The 22,975-nt window shown below is 52.6% G+C and overlaps 6 protein-coding genes across 6 annotated transcripts; 3 read left to right on the forward strand and 3 right to left on the reverse strand.

The window, feature by feature from the left end:
* The first annotated feature begins 250 nt into the window (after positions 1-250).
* On the forward strand, positions 251-4,109 carry P153DRAFT_393281 (uncharacterized protein). The gene is made up of 3 exons (XM_033671219.1): positions 251-329; positions 414-1,402; positions 1,460-4,109. Exons 2-3 carry the CDS (start codon positions 457-459, stop codon positions 3,952-3,954), a joined length of 3,441 nt encoding a protein of 1,146 aa, XP_033527848.1. The 5' UTR covers positions 251-329; positions 414-456; the 3' UTR covers positions 3,955-4,109.
* On the reverse strand, positions 4,097-12,540 carry P153DRAFT_393282 (uncharacterized protein). Its single transcript, XM_033671220.1, has 13 exons — positions 11,712-12,540; positions 10,967-11,664; positions 10,612-10,919; positions 10,112-10,564; positions 9,911-10,063; positions 9,766-9,862; positions 9,233-9,718; positions 8,928-9,185; positions 7,645-8,880; positions 7,061-7,595; positions 6,525-7,011; positions 5,532-6,474; positions 4,097-5,483 (listed from the first exon to the last, which is right to left on the reverse strand). The coding sequence occupies exons 1-13, from the start codon at positions 12,310-12,312 to the stop codon at positions 4,191-4,193; spliced, it is 7,548 nt and encodes a 2,515-aa protein (XP_033527849.1). The 5' UTR covers positions 12,313-12,540; the 3' UTR covers positions 4,097-4,190.
* Positions 12,541-12,659: 119 nt separating this feature from the next.
* P153DRAFT_308337 (cytochrome c oxidase assembly protein COX16, mitochondrial) lies at positions 12,660-13,526 on the forward strand. The gene is made up of 2 exons (XM_033664700.1): positions 12,660-13,014; positions 13,132-13,526. Exons 1-2 carry the CDS (start codon positions 12,748-12,750, stop codon positions 13,210-13,212), a joined length of 348 nt encoding a protein of 115 aa, XP_033527850.1. The 5' UTR covers positions 12,660-12,747; the 3' UTR covers positions 13,213-13,526.
* P153DRAFT_363649 (hydroxymethylglutaryl-CoA synthase) lies at positions 13,407-15,715 on the reverse strand. Its single transcript, XM_033667416.1, has 4 exons — positions 15,283-15,715; positions 15,124-15,226; positions 13,976-15,048; positions 13,407-13,922 (listed from the first exon to the last, which is right to left on the reverse strand). The coding sequence occupies exons 1-4, from the start codon at positions 15,340-15,342 to the stop codon at positions 13,785-13,787; spliced, it is 1,374 nt and encodes a 457-aa protein (XP_033527851.1). The 5' UTR covers positions 15,343-15,715; the 3' UTR covers positions 13,407-13,784.
* A 1,519-nt stretch (positions 15,716-17,234) lies between these two features.
* P153DRAFT_282389 (uncharacterized protein) lies at positions 17,235-19,568 on the forward strand (the record flags this gene model as incomplete). The annotated part of the gene is made up of 2 exons (XM_033663195.1): positions 17,235-18,430; positions 18,479-19,568. 2 exons carry the CDS (start codon positions 17,235-17,237, stop codon positions 19,566-19,568), a joined length of 2,286 nt encoding a protein of 761 aa, XP_033527852.1.
* Positions 19,569-20,432: 864 nt separating this feature from the next.
* On the reverse strand, positions 20,433-21,380 carry P153DRAFT_275060 (glycosyltransferase family 8 protein; the record flags this gene model as incomplete). Its single annotated transcript, XM_033662933.1, has 1 exon — positions 20,433-21,380. A coding segment is annotated over one exon (948 nt), but the record flags the coding sequence as incomplete, so codon positions are not given.
* Between the last annotated feature and the right edge of the window lie 1,595 nt (positions 21,381-22,975).

The following is a 22,975-nucleotide window of genomic DNA, read 5'->3' on the forward strand; positions in this document are numbered from 1 at the left end:
CCAGAGACTCGCTTGCCAGGGAAGAATAGCATCGTAGCTGGGGAGGAAAACATGTAATGCAAGAGCTGGCATTGGTGCATTGCAGTAGAAGCAGGTCACCAACAACCGCGAGGTCTGCTAGACAGGATTGTGCATGACAGCCGGCTCAACGACGGCGATCAGGTTTTGAAATGATGCAAGTGCGGGCCCCAGGTTCTGATAGATACATAAGTGCACCACCCTGGCTCGCTTTGATGCATCCAGCTTTTGCGCCTTTTGTTCATCGACGTCTGCTTCGTCGTTGTCCCTCGTCCTTTTCCTTAGAGTCTTTGCTTCAATTGCGCAACGAGGTGAGTTTGCCCTCGTCACTGCAGCTAAGCTAGCTTTGTGTCAGCCATTGAGCATGGAATGGACCACTGACATGCAAGCAACAGATACAGCTTGTTACCCACCACACCTCCACACACAACATACACAATGAGCGGCCAGCCAACAATACCTCCGCGCCCGTCCCGCGCTCAGAACAGCCCAGCACCCTCATCGACTCACATGGACGTGCCCAAGATCCCCCCGCGTCCGAACCGCGGCATCGAGCGTTCCGTGTCCCCGCACCGCGACACATTTGCCCGCTCGCCTCTGAACGACCCAACGTTCCTGCACAATGGCCCGCCCAAGGACAGCAGCCGTCTCAGCACGGAGCTGCCGCCCCGCCCTCCAAGCGTCTCGATGCCCTCACTCGGCGAAGAAGGCAACGAATACGCCAGCTTTGACGACCTCTCCAAGACGCTCACTAACGAGAACGAGGCCCAGCTGCAGGGCGTGCCCCAACAGACCAAGAGCATTGCCGGCGACCTGCCCCTCTACGCCCCCACAGCCTCGGTCCCCAGCTCCACGGCCAAGAGAAACATCGCAGCCGTGACCCGCACCGACTCGTCGACGGCTATGGCAGCCGGCTTGGGCAAGCCTGCATCTGACGACAAGGCGGCTCAGGGCAAGAGCAGCTCGCGCCCCTCCTCGCTGTACAACGAAAAGGACGCACGCGGCATCCCGGAAATCGGCGTCCAGGTGCCCATGTTCCGCAATGCCGGAGACGTCCAGGCCCCCACGCCCTCGCCATTCGAGCAGCAGAGCGCCTCGACCGGCGTCGGTTTCCACAACAAGCCCAGCGGCCGCCACCATGGACGCACAAAGAGCGGCCGCGAGATCTTCCATGGCCCGCCTGGCAGCTACGGCATGCACGGTCACGGCGTCATCTCCAAAGACGAGTTCGAGCAGAAGTGGTACGAGAAGCATCCCGAGGACCTGAAGCGCGAGAAGGCCGGCGAGTATGGTCCACACATCCAGGAGAACAGGAAAGACTACCATTGGCGCTCCGACAACTTGGAGAAGCTGGTGCACACTCGCGGGCAGGACGCGTCAATGGGTATGCTACCAGCGGCTGCTGTGCCAGTCTGTGGCTGATACTGATTGAAATACACAGGTACTTCTCACGAAGCTGTCAGCACTCCCGACGAGCAGATCGGCTACATGGCCACCGAGGCCTACGCCATGAGAATGGCATCCCCAAGGCCGGCATCCTCGGCTCGCCCTGCATCAATCAAGGGTGGACACGTTGACTCTCCCCTGCGTCAGGAAGGTCAAGCAACCGACAAGTCTGCCTCAGAACAGCGCGACGACAACGGTGAGGTTTACCACATTGACCCGCCGGCCCATCGCAGCAGCAAGATTCACGGTGGAGGCTACGACCCACCAACGGCAGACCTTGGCCCTGAGGGCGGCAACACAAGCGAGGAGGGCGGCTGGGTGACGGAGCGCGGATACGGCACCCCCATCCTCGCCTCTGACGAACTGAAAAAACGTGGCAGCTCCGAGTGGAGACAGCCTGCCGTGTCGCCCGAGCTGGAACGCCGTGGTGACGAGTACACTGTAAACGAGGATGGCACGCCGGCGTACATCACAAAACCTCGCCCTCTTAGTAGGAGTTCGAGCCAAACACGTGTACAGCGCGTCGTTCCCAGCCCCGCCCACTTCGACCGGGGCGGTACTCCCCTCGAATCGCACAAGGAATACGAGCCTCTATTCCCTGAGGACGAGGACAGCACGAAGAAGCCCAAGTCACAAGCCGACAAGCTCAAGCGACCCAGTGCACGCCATCAGTTCCCCAGCCAGGACGTCTGGGAAGACACGCCTGGCAGTCTGCAGCTGGAGACGACCGTCGAGACACCTCAAGCACCCGAAGAGCACGAAACTCCGGTTGCCCCTGTCAGCGCTGCCAAGGTCTTCGAGAAGCCTGAAACAGAAGAGCGACGCAAGGAAGACATCACCAAAGAGGATCAGCAATCCTTCCTTCCAGAGCACACAAAGCGTTTCGCGGCCGCCAACAAGCACCTTACAACAGCTAGGAATGAGCGTCCTGGAATGCAGCAACGCTTCCCCAGTCAAGATATCTGGGAGGATGCCCCTGACCACGGTCACCTCGAGACGACCGTCAGCACGCCGCAGATTGACGATACAAATGAGTACGCTCCCGAATCTCCCGTACTCGATAAACCCATAATTCCCGCTCGTCCCAGTGTTCCTTCTCGACCACAGAAGGCGGAGGCTTCTCCGGTGGACAGGAAAGCTCCTGTTATGCCTGAACGACCCAAGCCTCAACTCCCAGCTCGTCCCACCAAGTCTTCCACCAACTCCTCAGAGAAGGTTCCAACATTGGGTTCTCAGGCCGAGAACGATGGGTCGCAGCCCAAGGCCAAGTCTCTAGTCCCTGGTCGACCGGGTGGCTCTAAGATCGCTGCTCTCCAAGCCGGCTTTATGAAAGACCTCAACAGCAAACTCGGTCTTGGACCGCAAGTCCCCAAGGTCAAAGAACCAGAACCGGAAGAAGAGGAGCCGGCGCAACCCCTCACTGATGCTCGCAAGAGCAGGGCGAAGGGCCCCCAGAGGAGGAAACCGGCTGCTTCGCCGGCTCCTGCTGCCACTATTACCGCAGAAGTTGCGGTGCCCCGCCCTAACTTGGAGATTGGTCCCGTGACGGCGATCTGGAGTTTCGGTGAAGATGGCCTTCTGGACGTCCCGGCTGCCAAGATGGCCGCCAAGATCCAACAGGCACTGGAGAAGCCAAAGCAGGTGCAAGAAATGGTGGAGAAGCCAAAGCAAGTCGAAGAATCGCCGGAGAAACCTAAGCAGGTGGAAGAACCACTCGAGAAGCCCAAGCAAGTGGAAGAGCCGCTGCAAAAGTCTGAAGGTGTGCAAGAACCACTGCAGAAACCAGAATCCGTCAAGGAACCGTCGAAGCAGTCTGAACAAGTGGAGGAACCGTCGAAGCAGCCTGAACCTGTGGCAGAGCCGTCGAAGCAACCTGAGCCTGTGGCAGAACCAAGTTTCTTCGCGTCTGCTATGGCAAGGGTTGCCAACGTTGTGACTGGCAGTGCGGAGCCCGCCAAGCCAACTGCACAGGATAGTCAAGTCGCTCCTGCCGTCAAGTCAGAGGAGCCGGCTACCAGCAAGACGGCTACAAGTCCTGTCGATGCTCCTGACCCACTTTCCAAAGCTAAGGAGATTCTTCCCACCCTCAAACCAGAGGAGCCGATTGCGAACACAGTTCCAAGCTTGGCCGACGCTCCCAACCCGCTCGCCAAGGCTAAAGAGATGCTTCCCACCCTTAAGTCAGAGGAGCCGACAGTGAGCAGCCCAACTACAGGCTCTGCCGACGCTTCTAGCATGCTCTCGAAGGCTGAAGGGCTTCTCCCCACCATCAAACCTGAAGAGCCACTTGTGACTCAAACCGCTTCAGGTTCCGCTGAGGCTCCTGGTGCGTTCCCGGCGGGTGCAAGTGGAGTCAATGCTCCGAGTGCTGGGTCTTCGCTTGGGCAGAAGACTCAGGCGGAGCCGTCGGTCAAGTTGGCCAATGAGGACTTTTTGGAGAAGAAACATGAACCTGCTACGGGTTCTGTTGTGAAGGGAGATACTTTGTAAATACTGTCCTTTGTGAATCGATGAATAGTATTGGAGAGCAAGGGGTAGTAAGCGAACTGATGTTGTTTGGTATTCTGTCCAGCATGGATAGTAGAACTGTTGTTAGCATGTAGCTCCACATTTGAAAAGTGTTCAGTCTATCGCATGGAGACACTATTTTTACTCACTCTATCATGATGTGAAATCATTACCGTGAAAACATCTACAGATCCAAAACCAAACGCTACTCATTAGTTCTAAAAGAAAGCACACCACCCGATATACATAGACGCCAAATTCATCGGATCCTTAGCCATAGCAGTCAGCGCCTCAACATACCCCTCAACACTAAGCGGCACGCTCTCCCCCTTCAAATACCCATTCACCTTCGTCCTCACAATATCCAGCACCTCCTGCGGCGTGTCCGCCACACCCGCAATCTTCTTCCTCTTCCTGCCGCCCAAAAAGTCCGCAGTGGGATCATGCACAAACGTCTCCAGGATAGTAATAAGCGTATCCTCATGCTGGCGCAGCAACCCATACGTCAGCTCAGCCGCCTTTCGAAACGGGCCCTCAACGCCCTGTGGCCCCATGGCATCGACCATATTGTGCGTGAGGCGGAAAGGCACAAGCTCAGGCTTCTCAAACGTCAACCCCTTGTCGAACAGGCAGTTGAAATCGACGTGGAAGGTCCCCCCGTCGCCCTGCTCGAGCAGCACGTTCTCGCCGTGCCGATCGCCCAGCCCCAGCACGTGGCCCACGATGCTCATCACGGCGCACGAGCGCGTGTAGCGCAGGCGCGCTGCGAACCAGGCCTCTGGTTCGGGGAACGTTTCGACGAACCATTCGTGCAGGACGGGGAAGCACTGTGTGAGGATCTCGTCTGTGAAGATGCCGACTTTTGCCGGCGACGAGGAAGCTTCGTTGAGGAGCATGCGCAGCTTTGCGTAGTCGATTGGCACGTTGTATTGGCGGTAGAAGCGTAGGATGATGTCGCGCATGGGCTTTAGGCCCTCGACCCATTCGATTGTTCCGCATTCTTCGTTTAGCGGCGTTACGGCGTAGGTTTTTATGTATAGGCGGCGTTTGCTGGATGATATGTCTTTTTGGAGCGCGCGGTTGATCATCGTGTTGAATTCCATTAGGCGTTGGTCTTTGCGGAGGTCGTCTTTGGGCTTGCAGAGTAGACCGTAGGAGCGTCCGTCTGAGCCGCGGACGTTTACTTTTCGGGGGCGTTGGAGCGAGGATAGGACGAGGACGTCGTCCATGAAGGCATTGATGGTGATTGCGTCTTGTGGGAAAGGGTTATGTCTGCGGATGGTCGCACTGTCGTTTCCAGCTGGAAGATTTGGGAGCATGTTTGCCTCGATTGGAACCACGAGCTGAGACGGAGCGAGTTTGTGGCTGAACCCGAGATCTCGCGATAAACTGACATGGGCGACTCGCTGCTCTACTGGGGCATCGCAAGCAGCAAGCAAAGCATCAGTCAGACGCTGTCCCTGGATGATCAGGTTCTTCAGATCCATTGACCCTTTCTTTCTCGAAGCATCCTAGAAATGATTAGTAGAGCAATGCATTATGTTGAGTTGGTAACTTACACGCAATAGTTGTAGTACCCGCGTCCCACGAGACCGGCGATCGTCTTGTGTTGAATGAAGCACAGCCAGCAAACTCCACAGTGCCTGCTGTGGATACGCCGCCGCAACGCGTATGATGATCGTCTGAAGAGCGTCCCACACATGCTTGTTCGGATGACTGATCCGTGTAATGATTTGCGGAAAGGCGGTATACCATGCGAAAGCGGGCATCCGCTCAGTAGCATACCGCTTAACGTACTTGTTAAGATGCTCGAGATAGCCAAGCTTGAAGTCGTGAAGCTCCTTGTCACGGGCCGACCTAGGGGCGCTGTTCATGACTTCCATACCCATATCCAGCCAGAGGGTGAGTACCTTGGGCAGGGTCTGGTAATAGTATTTCGTGCCGTAAACCGTGGAGCGAACGAAATTCTCAGCCACAAGCTTGGTCAAGCTACCAGAGAGGTACTCTGAGCTCTGCTTCAATACCGGTAATTTCTTCTCAGATTCCAGGAGCTTGAGATAGTACCTAGCGAGGTAATAGTGGCCCTTGTCCCATCTGGAGTACGACATAACTCCCTTTGCGTATGCATCTTTCAAGGATTGAGACTGAGTCTGGCCAGCTCGATCCAGCCATTTTGCCAGGAGCAGCTGAGCATGAGACTTGACTCTGTTCATGTGCTGATCGTCCCCTCGACCAGCCGTTGTGACTGAGACGTTGACAGGAACAGTGATGTCGTCGGACTGGAATGCGTTGCTGTCGATAGCTCCGCGCAGGTTCTGAATAGCCTTTCGGTGATGCCCTTCCTTCCAGAGCAACTTCGAGTATTCGATCTTGGATGCGTTGTCTCCTAATCGGCCAGCGTGGAGCACGGAGTTGAAAGCAGTGCTCATGAAGCCGCCTTTCCTAGCCAGTCTTGCTGTTGTGAGCCATACAGATGCAATATCCAGTTTTGTGAACTCGATGCTTCTTCAGTCAGTACACGATACAATGAATTTTGAAACCCGATTACTTACGGAGAAAATGACATGGCCGCCCGTCGTACACCTAGAATATATTGTTTGTCCGAAGTGTATGCACCAATGATATCCAGTCGTCGATCCAGACTCTCGAGAATGACTTCGCGGTTCCGCATTCTCGGCGAAGCCATGCCGCTGATAGTTTCTATCTCATAAAGCGCGTGAAGTTTAACCAAGTGGTCATGAGAGGCCTGAACGGATGCTGTTGTTGAAGGGGAAAGGCTCTTGGCTACTGCTTCCCTCAGCGCTGGGATAACTTTCTTGAACCCTGCTACGTCTTGCCGGTGCAGACAAAGCAATGCTTGTCCGACACCGACATTGAAATTCAAGAAAGGATTGGTCTGCGATTCGGGCGAGGCAGCTAGAATTCTTTCGAGCTGATCCCACTTGCCTGCAGACCAGGCGGCTTCGGCTGCAAACGGCAGCGTACTGCCTGAGAGAGAATTTGATGCATGAAATCCATCCACGTAATTGAGAATAGCATCTAATCTTGCTATCAGCTAACTTTCTGTAACATCTGACGCTTTTCCTACCGTATTGACCAGACTCTTTGAGGCAAGTCAAGAGATTGATTTGAGTCTCCAAATCATTTGGCTTCTCGGCCAACGCAATCTCATACCAGGTCTGAGCCGCCGTCCAGCGGCCAGCTTTACGGTCTTCGATGATCTGCTGCTCAGGGTTCAACACCTTGAGATGGGCCGAGATACCCTCCATGCAATCAGGCTCGTCAATCTGCGCGTAGATGATCTGTAAGTGGTCTAGTAGCTCGTCTTTCTCAAGGAACGCCCGATTTGTATCAACCTTGAGCTTCTGTTGCTGTCGATAGTATTGCTCCCAATGGAATAGAGCCCGCGCGTAAGATCCGCACTCGACTGCTCGTCGTGATATTATTTCGGCGGGAATCATTTGAAGTGTGCCTTCCACGCGACTTATCTCCTTGATGGCTTTCATCTCTTCATCTTCCAAGACTCCTCTACCAGTTTTGCCAGCCATCACTCTGGCATCGGCGACAGCTTTCTTCTTCTCTTGTAGCCACAATGAAAGGTAGTCGAGCGTTTGGAACACATTCTATCAATAGTCAGTAACCTGGCGTTGAGTGTGTATGCTATCCTCTCACCTCACTGCATTGCCTGATAGTCGAAGCGTCAAGCTGGTCAGGAGACGTTAGCTCACTCTCCAGTACCGTCAGCAACTCTCGTCCAACGTTTTGCATGTTTTGCTCATCATCAGAAACGATGACGTTCAGAGCAGCAAAAGGAAGTATGAACGTAGCAATTGAGAGATCATAGCCTTTGATGATGCGAGCCAGAACTGGGAAGATCTCTTCAACGTTGGGCCCCTGCCCTTTCTGCAATAGGTCGTAGACAAACTTTTGAAGCCAGATCCCATGGCTGATGTTGTTGCCATATATTGGAGATTTCGGAGGCTCGTAACGAAGGGATGGGTTGATGTTGATTGAATACTTCGAGTTCAGGAATGGAGTCAGAACGTTCTTGACGCTCTCAGGGATCTCACTCCATCGGTGTGCCTCGGTGCTGATTTGGGAAGACCGAGGTTTCGCAACAGCGAGGCTCTTGAATCCACTATGTCTGAGCATCTCTTGCATGACATAAGCGATCCATCCTTGTGATTTGGGGTTTGTGGTCGACAGAAAGACTTTGACGAGGACTTGTTCCAGCAGCAGCGCCACGAAGTTGATGTCCTCGTCTCGGTTGGCAAAGTTGGTCAACACCAAAAGTCGCTTCTTTTCACGTACTGTCTCGACCCGGTGAGGATCGAGACCACCGATAACACCTAGGCACTGCGCGCATAGAACAGTAATATCAAAGTCCTCTGCCGAGAACCGAACACTGGCATCAAGGATAGATCGAGTTAAAGTTGCCAGTACTGGTATCGGTTTTTGACCGACAATTGACTGATGTAGATGCCCTTGGTTTGTGTCAAGGAAGGGCACAAGCTCCCTCAGTGCTTGTCGCACCACGATGGCATTCTGATCCTTGCATCGGTTGCTGAAAGATCGAAAGGTCCTGATAGTATCCACTTTCGATTTGAGACGCACAAGTTCACCTTCGGTCTTAGACATGATCGGAATACTCGCTAGAGAAGGCAAATACTCTATCCTTTCCCTCAAAGGCGCATCGTGCTGTTGGGTCAAGTCGACGATGATCTTGTTCGCCTTGATCTGCGTTTCTTCGGAAAACGATGCCCAATGCTGAACGACTAGAGCGAAAGTCTGATCAACTACGAGCATGACATCATCTGCTTCAAGTGCTGCTAGGAAAGCGCACCATACGAGAAACGTCTCGTCGACAAGTTCTGGATCCGCCATTGCAGATTGAAGACACGCACGAAGCTATACTTGTAAGCAAGTTGGAACCTATATACTTAAGCGTGACTTACCTGTGGCAATGCTAAATTCACATTGTGACGTGCAAGGCTCATCAACTGGCCGAGAGCTGCTATGCATCTCTTTCGCTCAGACAACGGTTGAATGACAGTCTTGCCCTGCGCTAGCGGGCTCTCAATTATGTTCGAGAGATGAGTTATTATACCAAGAATATGTGATTCGAGGAAGTCGTCCAAGACTTTGGTTTTTGATTTGCGCTGCCCGCTTTTCGCATCGGCAAGGACTGCTAGCGTGCTAAAGCCACGATGAAACTAAACGATAAGTAGGTATTCTAGCAGGCGAGACAGGGTCCGCTTACAAGCTTTCTTTTGCTTTCGTCTTGATCGGCAGCTAAGAGAAGTATCTCAACAGCGATGCCATCAGGGTCCGGAGTGATCAACGTTTCGAGTCTGTTGCCGATCCTCTCTCGTATGGTCGGTTCGATAGCTGCAAGAGTCTCCATAGCATTGGCTGCGACGTCTGTCACTGGTTGGGAAAGGAGTAGTGCGAGTATCTTTGCAGTGTTTTTCTTTGGTTGAGTCAAGACATCGATAACCGAAGCTTTGCGGACTTTGGCAATTCTTTCCACGACCTCTCTCCTTTTAGTCAGGACGAGATGTGGAAGAATGTCCGCTTGTGTGAGTAGTAGAAGTTGGTTGACACTTTGCTCTGTCAGGTCAGCTAGCTGCGTTGCTTTTTGTGGTTTCTTGACGACGTCCTTGAAGGCGGAAAAGCCGATGATTCTCCAGTATGGACTCAGAAGCTTCAAAGGATCCGGTGCAAACTCATCAGCAAGAGACTCAATCTATCCCCGTTAGCGTTGATTGATTCAGTTGAGGTTTTGTCTCTTACCTCTCTATAAGCCATGCCACAGATCAGGGCATTCGTGTGATCGAGATATTCAATAAGGCGATGCAGTATGATGGGAAATTCGAACTCGCCACACACGCTGTCAAACATCAGCAGGTTGAAGCAAAGAAGTAGAAGGGTAACTTACCGGGCGATCTGACCATATGCCATGATGAACGTCTCTTGGTCTGAAATCACGTTCTTATTGGCAATCGCATCGATGAACTCCAGCGTAGACCTTCGATTTTTCTGTCGTACACCGCTAGAGATGCTGTTCCTTAAGAAGACCATCAAGGAGCTCCTGAATAGGTGTCAGCTGTTGTCGTCGACACAATGAGTATCCACTTACGTAGCCGCAATTTTCAACTCTCTCAAAGATGTCCTCATCGATGTAAGCAGCCATTGACCCAGTTCACAGCTTTCTAAATTCAGGTATTCGATGTCTGAAATATGGTTGAAGACTCGGCCAATAGCAACCGCCATTAGAACACGAGCTTTCGAAGACTTCAGGAATTCTTCTTCCTTCGTAATCGCAAGCATGGCGGCAATGACGTCTTTCCAGTCCTCTCCGCAGCCTGCGTCGTTCCAGTAGACATTCACATCTCGTTTGGCAGTGAGTGATGTACCACAAAGTGTACAGTTCATGGTCTCCCAGTGTCGTGAGTTCAAGTTTGAGGTCTCTAGACATCGTGAACCAGCACAAGCAATTTTTCCCAAAGCCGATAGTAGTTCAACCTGTCGAAGCTCAAACAGTTCGAGCTCTTCCTGATTGGAGTCATCTAAGATAGAAGAGTATTGGTCCCTGAGACTATAAGTTTCAAACAAGTCAAATTTCATCAAAAGACCTACTTGACGATGTTGTGAAGATTCATAAGATCCAACATTGGCGAGTCCTGCGAGCTGCCGTTCAAGATCATCACGAGCTGGTCGTATGTAGAACCACTAATATCTTCCGCAGACTCGGGTAAGGTCTTGCGTCGTTTTGCCGGTCTCTCATTGCTACTCAGATCCACTTCACGAAGTGCTTTGACGAGTGACATGGACTCCTCGGCGAGCTGAGCGTCCGAGAAGGACCCAGAGGTATTCGAGCAAAGTTCCGTACGTAATTCGGCGACCAAAGGCCATGTACCCGGAGATGTCCAAAGACAGAGCGCCAACTGAAACTCATTAGCAGCGGACTATCATACATGATGTCAATATGTACCTGTAGATCTTTATGTAGAGTTGATACCTGTTCGGTATTCTGACAGACTTTGGCTACGCTTGCCTCTAAGCCTTCCAGTACAATTGACTTCCAGGTTTCTTGTCGGCGTTTGAATATATGGTCAACCATCGGCATATCATTGAGAATGTTACGCAGGCGGATAAACATAAGCGCAAGTCGTATCTGGGTAGCACTAGACAAAGGCGACGTGGAGAAGTTTTCAATGAGACCAGAAAGGCCAGCGACGAGAGAAAGTGCTGATTTCATTGACGTCGAAAAGTGGTCTTCCAAAGCAGCCTTGGGGACTGCTACAACCTCCAACAAGTGCAAATATACGGTCTGGGTCTCATCGTGAAATGCACTCTTGTCGGTGCTAGTTGCCCACCGGATGAAGTGTTGCCACAATGCACAACAGGTTTCCAGGACCCATGAGGAGTGGTCACCAGAGGGAGCAGAACCGGACCCCTTTCCTCGACTTCGATCGGATGCTTTGGTAAACGCAAGGAGGAGATTGAATCCAACGTAAATCGTCACAATCGGCGAAGCCATTGTCCTCTGCAAGTCATGGGGCAATGCGATGATGTGCTGACTTTCAGGCCAAAACTCGCCTATGCTGCTTGACGAAGGCAAAGTGACACGAATTGATGGATTTAGTAACGACGTAGGGTCATTCATCAAATCCAGTTCGGTCAAAACATCTGATATAAATTAGTCACGTCATTTTATCCATCGGCAACGAACTCACCTTGGACGCCGGCCTTATAGAATCTCGTAACTGCGGCCGCCTGGCGCCAGAAAACGGACGTCCGAGTGAGCACATTGAGACATAGCCCGAGGAGGTCCTGGGCAGGTTCATGGAGCGGCTGAAGGGTTGCATGGGTCAACAATCCCAGAAGCTTAGGGAACAACCAGATAAAGAGAGGAGGTCTCGGACTCCCATTAGCATCGTCCTCGCCGTCGTTTGCGCTCAGCAGGAGATGAGGCTTTCGGTCCAGGATCTTTGTAAGAGCAGCAATGCTGTCTATTCCTTGCTCTTGCTGTTTTCGTTGATCTTGAGCGAAAGGATCGTCTTTGAAAAGAGCCTCCAGTCCTGCTTCAGCAATGACGCAGATGAGTGCGACAAGCTGAGGGTCGTCCGACTCGTCTATGTTTGGATGTTGCAGGAATTCCTTGACGAGCACTCCAAAGCTGACTTTGGCCGCTGGATCCTGCCGCACGTTGGTTTTGGAAGCATTGTGGACGATTTGAGCCGCAATAGTTGATGGGGGCGGATTATCGTTGGCATGTCCGTTTGTTGTATAAGGTGGAGCTGGTCTCTGGGTTGAGCCCCCGCCTTTGCGGGCCATTTTGTCGTTTCACCTGTTGGGCATAGCGCAGAAGAGTGACTTGAGACGGATCTAACAAACAACGGCGCGACAACAGGGTATTTGGTGGGGTCGTAATGTGATTTCTGGTGGTTGGAGCCTGTTGCCCTCTATTTTGCGCTGTCTGATGACCTCCTCCCGTCTGATACTTTGGAAAATCACGTAGAAAACCGTTCGCAGGAGACAGAGCAGCGGCTTTGGAGGTGTTAGCGTCAATGATTGATGATGTCGACGTGTTGCGCGTCGAAATTCAACACCTGTTCACGTGATGCCAAGTACGACTAATATCGGAATCGGAATTGAGCGCTTCTCCGCATCTCGAGCGCATCATCTCGTCTGCACGCGAGGTTGAGTACAACGATCTTCCACCAACACCAACCCTTGTTGCTCAGCCAGGTTCTTCGCATACCCGCCGCGATGCCTGGGCCTTTCAGCTCCAAGTCGTTCAATGCGACACTCCCCAACTCGCTCGCAGCGCGCTACCGCAAATCGCTCCAAAAGCACCCATTCGCTCTCTTCGGCCTCCCGTTCATGGCCACAATTGTTGCCGGCTCGTTCATGCTGACCCCCGCTACCGCACTCCGCTATGAGAGATACGATCGCAAGAACCAGCAGATAAGCCATGATGAGGCCATGGGCTTGGGGCAAGATAGGCGGAAGGTCAATATGAAGGATGAATATTATGTAAGTACTGATACCTACGTTGTCTGGACTGGGTCGTGGGAGGTGCTGGAAAGCGTAGTGTGTTGCAAAGGCGGAATTGGATTGGATTGCAGGGCAGGTTCGCTGACAAGTGGACAGAGGTTACAGGCAAAGGACCTCGAGGATTGGGAGCAGCGGCGTGTCAAGCGACTCCCCGGCGAACCGGACGGTATATTATAAGCAACCATTCATACCTACCTGTAAAAACATCTGCACTATTCGCACTGGGCATGGATTTTCAAGGGAACAATACCGATGGCGTTTTGAACTGTCAGTTTCGTGATTTATAAGATGCAAGACATCTTTTTCCAGATAACTGTGTCTGGGGTATCGTGCGTGCCATTGATGAAAACCAAGAAAACAAAAAATGCACATGACACCACCAAGTATATCCGAAGAACCTGCGGCTGCGTCGATGAGATGTGTTGAACTATATATATGATTATTCTATCCATATATGCTTCAGATGTGAAGCGTGTATTAAGGCTGCCAGCAGGGTATTGACCGTCATAAGAATAGACCCTGATCATTGTAGTTTCGTGCCTCGTATCGGTCATAAAGCTGCTCCGATACCGCACCCTTCCGTCCTGCCTGTCCCATTGCGCTGCATAAATAGATTCGAACGCCGATGTGAAAAGTACGCAATACATCTAGAGTCTATGTCAAATGTTGAAAACGACTCCAGGACATGCTCAAATGCAGCGAAGAAAAGATGCCAAAAGCGGCCCGAGTGTGCTCTTCGGCAGGTATATTTACTGCTTGATCTCGTATGTACGACGGAACATTCCGTCGATGCCAGTGAGGTAGTAAGTACCGGGGAACAGACCGTCGGTGCTGCCAGAGGGGGTGTAGTCCTTTTGAAGATGGGCCTTCTCGCGGAGGTTGCACATCTAAGAATTGGTGTTAGTTACACGATGTCAACCCAAAGTCAAAGGAAACTTACCTCATCGTAGACCTCAGGGGCGACCACGCGCCTCGAGTCCAATCGTGCATGGAGATCCAGCTTCTTCGCAATATTCTCGATGCTGCCCTGGACCTTGAAGGAGAACAGGGAGGAAGCGAGACCACTTCCGTAGCTGAAGAGACCGATACGCTTACCCTGCATCGTCTTGTCGTCGATGTTGGCGATCAAACTGACCAGGCTGCCGTAGACACTCCCGCAGTACATGTTACCGCACTGAGTAGGAACTTCGATGCTAGGCTGAACGCGGGACGCGAACCGCTTCTTTGCCAGACCCATGAATGTTTTCTCGACCTGTTTGTCGGAGATGGAGGCGGCGTAATCAAGATCTCTGAGTTCGGCGGGAACCTCGGCGAAGATTGGGTTGGATGGGTTTGTGAGGTAGTCATTGTAGAGCATACGCGCATACGACTTCGACACGAGTTTACATGTAGGCGCGTGGAAGGCCATGTAGTCGAAGCGGTCCAGGGGAGTCTCATACTCCTGAGAGCTGCCGTTTCCGTTCTGCTGAGACTTCAAGGTCTGTTCCCGCGCGTTGTATGCCTTGTAGCAGGCATCCACAGCCTCGGTGTAGCACTTGATGGAGAAATGACCGTCGACGATGGGGTACTCGCTCGTCAGATCGGGCTTGTAGAAGTCGTATGCGTGCCTGACGTACGAGCCGCGCAGGCCAGCATCCATAACGATGGGGGCATTGGGGCCAATAAGCATGGCCACACAACCAGCTCCACCGGTGGGACGGGCATTGCCCTTCTTGTACAGGGCAATGTCGCCTGCCACAACAACGGCGTCACGGCCGTCCCATGCCGACGACTCGATCCAGTTGACGCTGTTGAACAGGGCGTTGGTTCCGCCGTAGCACGCGTTTACCGTGTCGACACCCTCGACGTTGTAGTTGCCGCACTCGTCGAAGAGCTGCATCAGGACCGACTTGACCGACTTGGATTTGTCGAGGAGCGTCTCAGTACCGACCTCGAGGCGGCCAATGGACTTGGGGTCCACGTTGTGCTTTTTGAATAGCGAGGTGACGGTCGTCAGAGCGAGCGAGTAGATATCTGGTGAGCCAGCAAGTCAGTTTCTCTCCTGTGCCGCCAAACGACTAAAACTCAAGGGGGGTCTGGGGAACGCACCTTCGCGATCGTCACAGAACGACATCTTTGTCTGGCCGAGGCCAATTGTGTACTTGCCCTGGGAGACGCCATCGAACTTCTCGAGCTCGGACTGGTCGACGCACTGGAGGAAGGGATTAGAAGAGTTGGCCGGGGCGGGGTAAACCCATCTTCACTCACCACGCTGGGGAAGTACAGCTCAATGGCTTTGATACCGATGTTGGAGGGGCGGTTGGCCATGGTTGCGGTGGTATGGGTGGTGCTTGGGTGTGAGTGAGGGGAGCAGAGGAGAGATTTGTTGGCAGGGTTATAGAGGGAGAGAGGCGTCTTCACCGCTGTTTAAGTACCGACTAGAGAGGAGCAGTACGCGACAAGCCCAAAGTGCGGTCAATAGCGGGCGATCTCTATGTGGTAACGCTGGCAAATTGCGCTCTCAAGTTCGATAAGAAGTTTTAACTACTTTTGTGCAACCTGGGATGACATCTGGGTCTGAACCACGCCATCTCCCGCTTACTTCGAACGACTGTTGCATGGTTCGTTAGATTTTGCTCAGGGTCTGTACGCGCCTCGCGCAAGACAATCGCGGGGCTCAATTGTCGAGTGCACCGTTCCTCGCCCACCGTGCTTTTGTTTCGTCTTGACACGATAGATACCACCATGTTCTGCAAAATTTCTAGCCACCGCCATCGGAGCAGCGTGGCCGTACTACGCCGCGTCGCTGAGACAACTTGTTCGCGAACTGGGCCTACCTATCGCACACAGCCTTGGCTGCAGGGCGTTTTCGCTGCCATGCCACAAGCGGACTAGAGCCAGGAACCAAAGGAACCAAGGTGAATGGAGCAATTGGCCCTCTGGTTCTCAATCTGCTTAGCCACCTCAACACGTTGGGCGTCCTGCCAGCAGAGCATTATGTATCACCCCTTCCTCAGGGTGCATAACTTTGGGATAAGATAGTTTGTAGACCACTATCGGCCGGCTTAGCCTAGACACTATTCCAACAGCAAAACACCACTCTTTTTTTACCTCCTGGAAACGTAGGTTGTGATCAGGTATCCGCCACGTTTTGATGACACACCCGTTTAGAAGACGGAGGGTCGTTTCATGTGGGTCTTCAAAATCCACCTCTGAACCTGATCCTCGAGCTTGATCCCTGGAGTGAATCTGCAAGGACACAGCCTTCGAGCATGCGTGGCACGGCATAGACGTTGCACTGCGGCAGCGCCGGGTGTAAAGATTAGAACAGTGTATCTGAGTAAGAGAGGGGAACAACACATGTGCATGAACTTTCAGGACTGACCTACGGATGAGCCATGTATTCCTCTCCGATCTTGGTAGTGTTGCCAGTCTTGCGGATATTGTGATGGGCAGGAGTTTGCACGAACCTGCTCTACGGTGTGTTAATCATTACTCGAAGTGTTGCTGGTCGACTTGTATTGCTGTTGAACATCTGGTGTGGTCCAAGAGCAAGCTCACTACATGGGAAAGCGACCATCTAGATTTCTCTGCTCAGGAAGTTTATCCTTCCAGCGCCTATGCAGTTTTTCCATTATTCCATACTCTCGACTGCCCGCATGTTGGTCCTGGTGGGCGATCATGTGCACCACAAGTACTTCTCCAATGATAAGACACTGTTCAAGGTCGAATAGATTAACTATACTACGCACGTGAGGGCCGAAAGCACGCAGCGGAGTATCTGAGTCCGACAACGGATGGGCGCTTGGCTAAACCAATGAATCGCTGAAGTGGGTGTGGTGAGAAGAATTGTCATGAAACAGCGCTGGGGTTGAGCTAGCAAGATCTAGGGAACTTGCCGGCTATCTGTCGCTTCTCCTCCACACTCTGCATCACGACTCCCTACACGCCACGCCACGCTACGACATTCGCTACTCAATCACGCTTTTTAACGCTCCCAATTACACCTTGCATTCGACCGTTCGACGCATCTGACGAAGAGGCTATTGCGACGTCATCTGGAGGCTTGGAAGGGGGCATAGGGCCTTGGAGGCTCCCGGGCACCGATCGGCGCGATGGAACGACGCAACAGCAACGACAGTGACCAGCCGCCGCGGCAGTCTGTGCATTCCAACGTCTTCGACGACGACTATGAGATCGATGTGGACGAGGATGATTTCATGCCTTCCGTCTCGGACGGCTTCCGACCGGCCAACGCGAGCGGGGGCGACCACGACCGGAACGACGCACTGTCGCGCCATGCCTCGACGTCAAAAGCACCCGCAAACGACCTGCGCAGAACGGCGACGCGCAACAGCATAGCGAAAGTGCGAGACTCCATGGTCCAGGACGGGCGCCCACCTAACCCGCCGAGCCGATTTTCCAGTGGCCAGCCACCGCTGGGCCACCGCGACTCGGTGAGCTCCACTGCTTCCTTTGCCACAACCACGATGGGCGAGAATCCCTTCGAGACGGGCCCAAGCCATCCGTATGGCATGTATCCGCAGCACACCATGGCGCGACCCACCAGCGTAGCCACCACCTCGACGGACCCCCAGCCGCATCGATCCATGTCTCTGCAACGACCCACGCATCCCTACGCCATGTATTCGCAGAGCGGCCTGAGCGAAGAGTCTCCAGAAGAGCCAGAGCGGCCTGCAGTACCCCAGATTCAGACTGCCATCCCCATGGGGTTCCCAGGCCTAAATGCGGGATATCAGAGAGTGCTAGGACCCGACGGAGAAGAACAAGACATCATCGGGCCTGACGGACACACTGAACAGCTCCCACCCTACTCGAGATATCCAGACGAGGGACCGACCAAGGCTTGTCTGGCTGCGCAAGCAAGCGCGTCACGTGTCCTACCTGCACCTTCTCCAGTGGCGGACCCAGATGATCCTTTCTTGAATCCGACATCACCTCTGCTGACGCCCGTATCTCCTGTATCGTCTACGAGCTCTACATCACCTTCAACACCCACATTGGTTTCAGCGCCCTTGCTGCCCACCGTAACACCTGCTCGTCTTCCACCACGGAGGCCAGAAACTCAGACGGGAAACCTGGCACCCACATTGCCATTGCCATTGTCAACCAGCACAATCCCAGCCGAACCGTCCGACTCTGCTTCAGACTCGTTGCTTGCAAAAGACGACGAGTCCTATACGGAAAAGTCGGAGCAAGTTCAGCAGAAAGCTGGCTGGCGCAAAAAGAGATTGTTGGGGGGTAGGGTGTCTATGGGTGTTGCTATATTGGTAGCGGTCCTGATATTAACTCTCGCTATTGTCCTCGGAGTATTGGTGGGTGTTCTGGTTGCGAAGAAGCACAGCAAAGACCATAACAAAGACGTAACCGCCGATAAACCTCATGAGCCTCCACCGTAAGTTCTTTAGGCTGCACATCAACAACATTTGCTAACAATCGATAGAATGCCACAAGTCACAGGTTCCGGTGGTGTACTCTTCGACGCAACTCTCATTCCAACTCCTGCCAACTTCGCCACATTGCCTACGGGCGCGTTCTCACTGCCCCTAGGACTGCCACAAGAGAACAATCCTGGGTGTTTGACTCAAGCGAATCAGTACTCAGCATGGTCTTGCAAAATGACGTTAGTACCACTCATTATTGTTATCAACGACACTTCGCCTGGCTCTGATGGAACTACGCAACAAGTAGCTTCCGTAAACGGAGGCCCAATGGTACCTAAAGGAACTGTACAATATGGTCTTCAAACGCCCGAGCTGGTATTGCAGCCATTGCAGCTTGTGCTTGACCTGGACTACAAAGACTATGGCCCAGCGTATCATTTCTCCGCTCGGTACGACAAGGTTGTCATCCTAAGACCAGAAGAACTCATCGCCAGCTCCTCGCTCAAGAGACGTGACGAGGACATCCTTTTCAGCCAACCTTTCCAAGTGCAACGAGGCGACGAACCATGGTACTGCTTCTGGAACTCCACTTACATCGAAGGCTACATCTATGCAGAGGATAACTCGACCGCTCCAGCCACGACAGGCTATTCGATTAGCAGTTCACCCACAGCCTCGTCATCCCCAGACCTCAGGGCTGTTACAACCTCCACAGTCGCAACAACCGCAAGATCACCCGACGTCAGAGCAACTTCCACAACTTCCACAACGCTCAACTCCCCCGCCCAGACATTCGGGCCTGCGGTACGAAGAGAAGCCACAGCCTCAGACACATCCTCCAATTCTCGCATGCCTGCGTATTCGCGCATCATCAAGATCGAAGAACGCCGTCTGCCTCGCTCGCCGCAACCGTACTGCCAGAAAATGGTGCTGCTCGATAGCGGGGCCATCGTACCCGCTCCAAACGGCAACGCTGGCCCCGTCAGGATCTGGCTCCAGGAGCAAGACCCGTCTTATCAGGCGTATTTTGCTTCGCAGGCGGCTACGACGACGACTATACCGAACGCGAACAAGCGCGAGCTGTCGCCGCCGATGCAGAAGCGCAGTGATCCGAGCAATGCCTGCCATTGTCAATGGATGTTCAAGTGAATCTTTTTTCTGTTTTTGTGCGTGTGTGAGCGAGCGAGCGAGCGTTTATCTGGTGCTATGGGAACTGTTTTCTTGCTGGGAGGAATTACGTTTTTTTTTGCACAAACCATTTGATCACGTCTTTTTGTATGGTGTTCTGTTTTACGCGTCCATGGCGTTTCTTTTGTGTCGGGGGGGACTCACGAGTCTCGTTTCTATCTCTCTCTCTATCCATCTTTATCTCGTCTCGTCTTGGCAAAATCGAGGTGTGTCTTCCCCCCCCCTGATGTTGTGTTGTGTTGTGTTTTGTTTAGTTATCCTTTCTTGGTCTAGAATTGAGGGTTGATCTCTACGGAGCTGCTCTGATGCCTTTGCGCATTTGCGAAGTACTTTTATATAGTATGTAAGGGAGGGAATGCATGGATTATGCCGGGGGAAACGCTTGATGGAAGCATTATCAAACACCTTACTTGTTGCTCATTGGTGTGTTGTGTGTTTGAAGTTGGAGTTTGTTTATTGTGTGATTGTGTGAGCTGTAATGCATGATGGACAGCTGAGAGTATTGACTGCACTGCACTGCTGCACTGCACCGCTGACTGCATGACACAGCCCAACAATTCATCCCCCCCTCCCACACACATATCAATAATCACACCAGATACGCAACATCCACAATTCCAAGGTCATGCAAGCGTGACTTCCACCACAGGACCAGTAGATTGCACCAACGATCAGGGTATCTATTCGCAATCATATACAACACATGCCCCCCGCCCGCCAAAAAAATATGCAGCAGAAAAAAAAACATACTCCATCTCCCAACTCCCCAATGCCAGGATATATCTTTTACACATTACATCCCCCTTACGCGGCAGCCGCCCTCGCATCCCACGCATCATACCAGCCCTTCATTTCCCAGCGCCTCGTCAACAACCACTCCTTAACCTTCTTATTCTCGTAGATATACGGCTGCGTCCACCACTTCTCATGCATGCTAACCAGGCCGTGCGCAAAGTCGTTCTCAGTCGGACAGCGAATATTCCACGAGTAGTCTATTTGGCGCCAGGGCATGGGGCCAGTCCACGTGTGGGCGTAGTTCATCAGGTTCTGCTCCGGGTAGCGCGGGTCGAACGAGTGCGGGATGTTGATGAGGGAGAGGTAGTATTCGTAAGCGGGGAGCGAGGGGGCGAGCAGGAAGAAGCCCGCGTTCATGTAGCCGATTTGCTTTAGGCCCGTGCCGTCTTTGGGCGGGAAGGCGTGCGTGCTGTCCCAGACTTCGGTTAGGGAGGCGAGGAGGTAGGTGGGGGGTAGGGGCGCTTCGTCGGGGAGCGCCGTGTAGTTTACGGCATGGGGCTGCTTGGTGGCGAGGATTTGCGCCCCGGGGTCGTCGAAGACGCCGTCGAGGGAGGAGCGCAGCATCGTGTCGCCGTCGAGCATCAGGATGCGGCTGTATTGTGTCATTTGCCAGACGCGCATCTTGGTCATGACGTCGTCCCAGCGGTGCTGCTCGGGCTGGATCCAGTCGTCTTTGCCGGTGCGCAGGAACTCGACGGGGTAGATGATGGCGCCGTCTTTTGCGAGGCGGTCGCGGCGGGACTGCGAGACGGTGGGCGTGACCATGACGACAACATCGTGCTTGGTGCGCGTCTGCGGGTTGTGCACCAGCTGCCAGATCAGGATGCGCACGGCGACGAAGTAGTTATCCTTTTCGAGGTCGTCGCCGGCGTCGACGGTGCCGGAGAGGAAGGTGACGTAGGCGAGCTTCTCGTCGGTGGTATTGCCGTGCTGACCCTCGATGTCGAGGTACTGCGGCGGCTCGGGCGGTTTGGGCCTCTCTTCCTCCTGTGCGACGGGCGTCTGGCCGCTCACGGCGTGGGCGCGGATGACGTCCATGGCGTTTGTCTGGATGCCGACCAGCAACGATATCGTCACCAGCACCGACACCAGCACGGCGATGAAGACGCGCTTCCTGTCGAAGAAGCCCATGACTGCGTCGCCGGTGCGGTACGCAAAAAGGGCTATGGCGAAGGCGGGCTCGGGGAGGGGAGCTGACTAGATATCCAACGCGCAAAAACCCACACCCAACAAGGAAACAAAAAAAGGAAAAAAGGACGCGACGAAAAGCGAGAGAAAGAGTTTAAGATAATCTAGCAAAGCAGAAACAGACCAGAACAGACCGTGTCAAGGCGCGAGGGCGACAGCGACTATTTTGTGCAGGCACCAGCCGCCTCTCGCCCCCCCCGTCGTATTTCTACCGACCGAAACTAAGTATTTGCCTCCTCCCTTACACCATCCCGCCCAGATTCCAGTTTCGCTGGTGTGCATGGCTCCTGGGGGCAATCTCTCAGAAATAAGGCCTGAGCTAGTCTGGGCGACGTTAGGTCGCTCCGAGTGCTGAGCCGCCGGACACATGGCTTGCCTAGCTTCCCCACCTGTCCGTCAATCCTCCCCCTCCACAGCATGACATTGCGGGAGTACAGAAGCAATTCTGGCCCGTTGACAAGGAGCTGTCACTCCCATGGTCAAAGCGCTGCGTGCTGCGTCGTACTGCGCGTACTTTTGTACCCTGCGAGACTTGCTTCCATGGGCCGAGCTGTGGCTTCGAAGCCAAGGCGTACATAGCTAGGCCCAACGGAAAAGGAGGATCAGCATTCTGCATTGCTGATTTGCCTAAAGCCGGGCTGTCATTGGTTGACTCGCGGGTGCTTACAGGTTACAGCGCGCTACAGGCTAATCCCCGATCATGGCAGCCAATAGGAAGACTACGATGATGCATTCTGTATTCTAGTCATCTCGCTACATAGCTTCTTTTGCGTGTGTAGTTATCAATCATTCAACGGGCACAGCTTGCGCACAAGTACTAGCAGCGGTTAACGAGCACCTACATAACTATTCCTAAGTACCTACATAAGATAGATTAAGGATAGCGTTATGCACCTATAATATAATTATCCTATATTATAATCTCTAGTTTGTATAGTAACTTATACTAAAGCTAAAAACTAAGTAATATATTAATAATATAGAACTTAGTAGTAAATATTACTATTATATACTATTATTACTATTATTACGTATAATTAAAAATTAAAGTATAATAATTTAAATTAGCCTTTATATAAAAGTAATTTACTAGCGTAACTATACTACCTTATTAGTACTAAAAACCTAAAGCTATTATTATCTAGCTCTACTAGTTAATTTATTATATTATAATTTATAGTATATAGGCTCTAAACTTATAATAGAGGCAGCTAATTTAATAGGTAAGCTAAGTATTATATAAAGGTTATTCTTACTAGTAAAAGAGCTTAGTATTATAGCTTTTTTAGTTACTACTATTACTACTTATATACTACTACCTATAGCTACTATATATACTAGAAAGCTTACTATACGTATAAGTTAGGCTATAAAGGCTATAGAGT

This window comes from Dothidotthia symphoricarpi (assembly GCF_010015815.1).
Source record: "Dothidotthia symphoricarpi CBS 119687 unplaced genomic scaffold P153scaffold_3, whole genome shotgun sequence".
In the NCBI taxonomy this organism is placed as follows: domain Eukaryota; kingdom Fungi; phylum Ascomycota; class Dothideomycetes; order Pleosporales; family Dothidotthiaceae; genus Dothidotthia; species Dothidotthia symphoricarpi.

Bases quoted from the DNA above. Each gene is read 5' to 3' on its own strand.
- P153DRAFT_393281 (XM_033671219.1), top strand. From the start codon at position 457: ATGAGCGGCCAGCCAACAATACCTCCGCGCCCGTCCCGCGCTCAGAAC. The intron at 1,403-1,459 runs GTATGCTACCAG...TGAAATACACAG, and splicing joins CGGGCAGGACGCGTCAATGG to GTACTTCTCACGAAGCTGTC.
- P153DRAFT_393282 (XM_033671220.1), bottom strand. From the start codon at position 12,312: ATGGCCCGCAAAGGCGGGGGCTCAACCCAGAGACCAGCTCCACCTTAT. The intron at 10,064-10,111 runs GTAAGTGGATAC...ACACCTATTCAG, and splicing joins GAGTTGAAAATTGCGGCTAC to GAGCTCCTTGATGGTCTTCT. The intron at 5,484-5,531 runs GTAAGTTACCAA...AATCATTTCTAG, and splicing joins GGGTACTACAACTATTGCGT to GATGCTTCGAGAAAGAAAGG.
- P153DRAFT_308337 (XM_033664700.1), top strand. From the start codon at position 12,748: ATGCCTGGGCCTTTCAGCTCCAAGTCGTTCAATGCGACACTCCCCAAC. The intron at 13,015-13,131 runs GTAAGTACTGAT...ACAAGTGGACAG, and splicing joins ATATGAAGGATGAATATTAT to AGGTTACAGGCAAAGGACCT.
- P153DRAFT_363649 (XM_033667416.1), bottom strand. From the start codon at position 15,342: ATGGCCAACCGCCCCTCCAACATCGGTATCAAAGCCATTGAGCTGTAC. The intron at 15,049-15,123 runs GTGCGTTCCCCA...CTGGCTCACCAG, and splicing joins GTTCTGTGACGATCGCGAAG to ATATCTACTCGCTCGCTCTG. The intron at 13,923-13,975 runs GTAAGTTTCCTT...ACCAATTCTTAG, and splicing joins CCCCTGAGGTCTACGATGAG to ATGTGCAACCTCCGCGAGAA.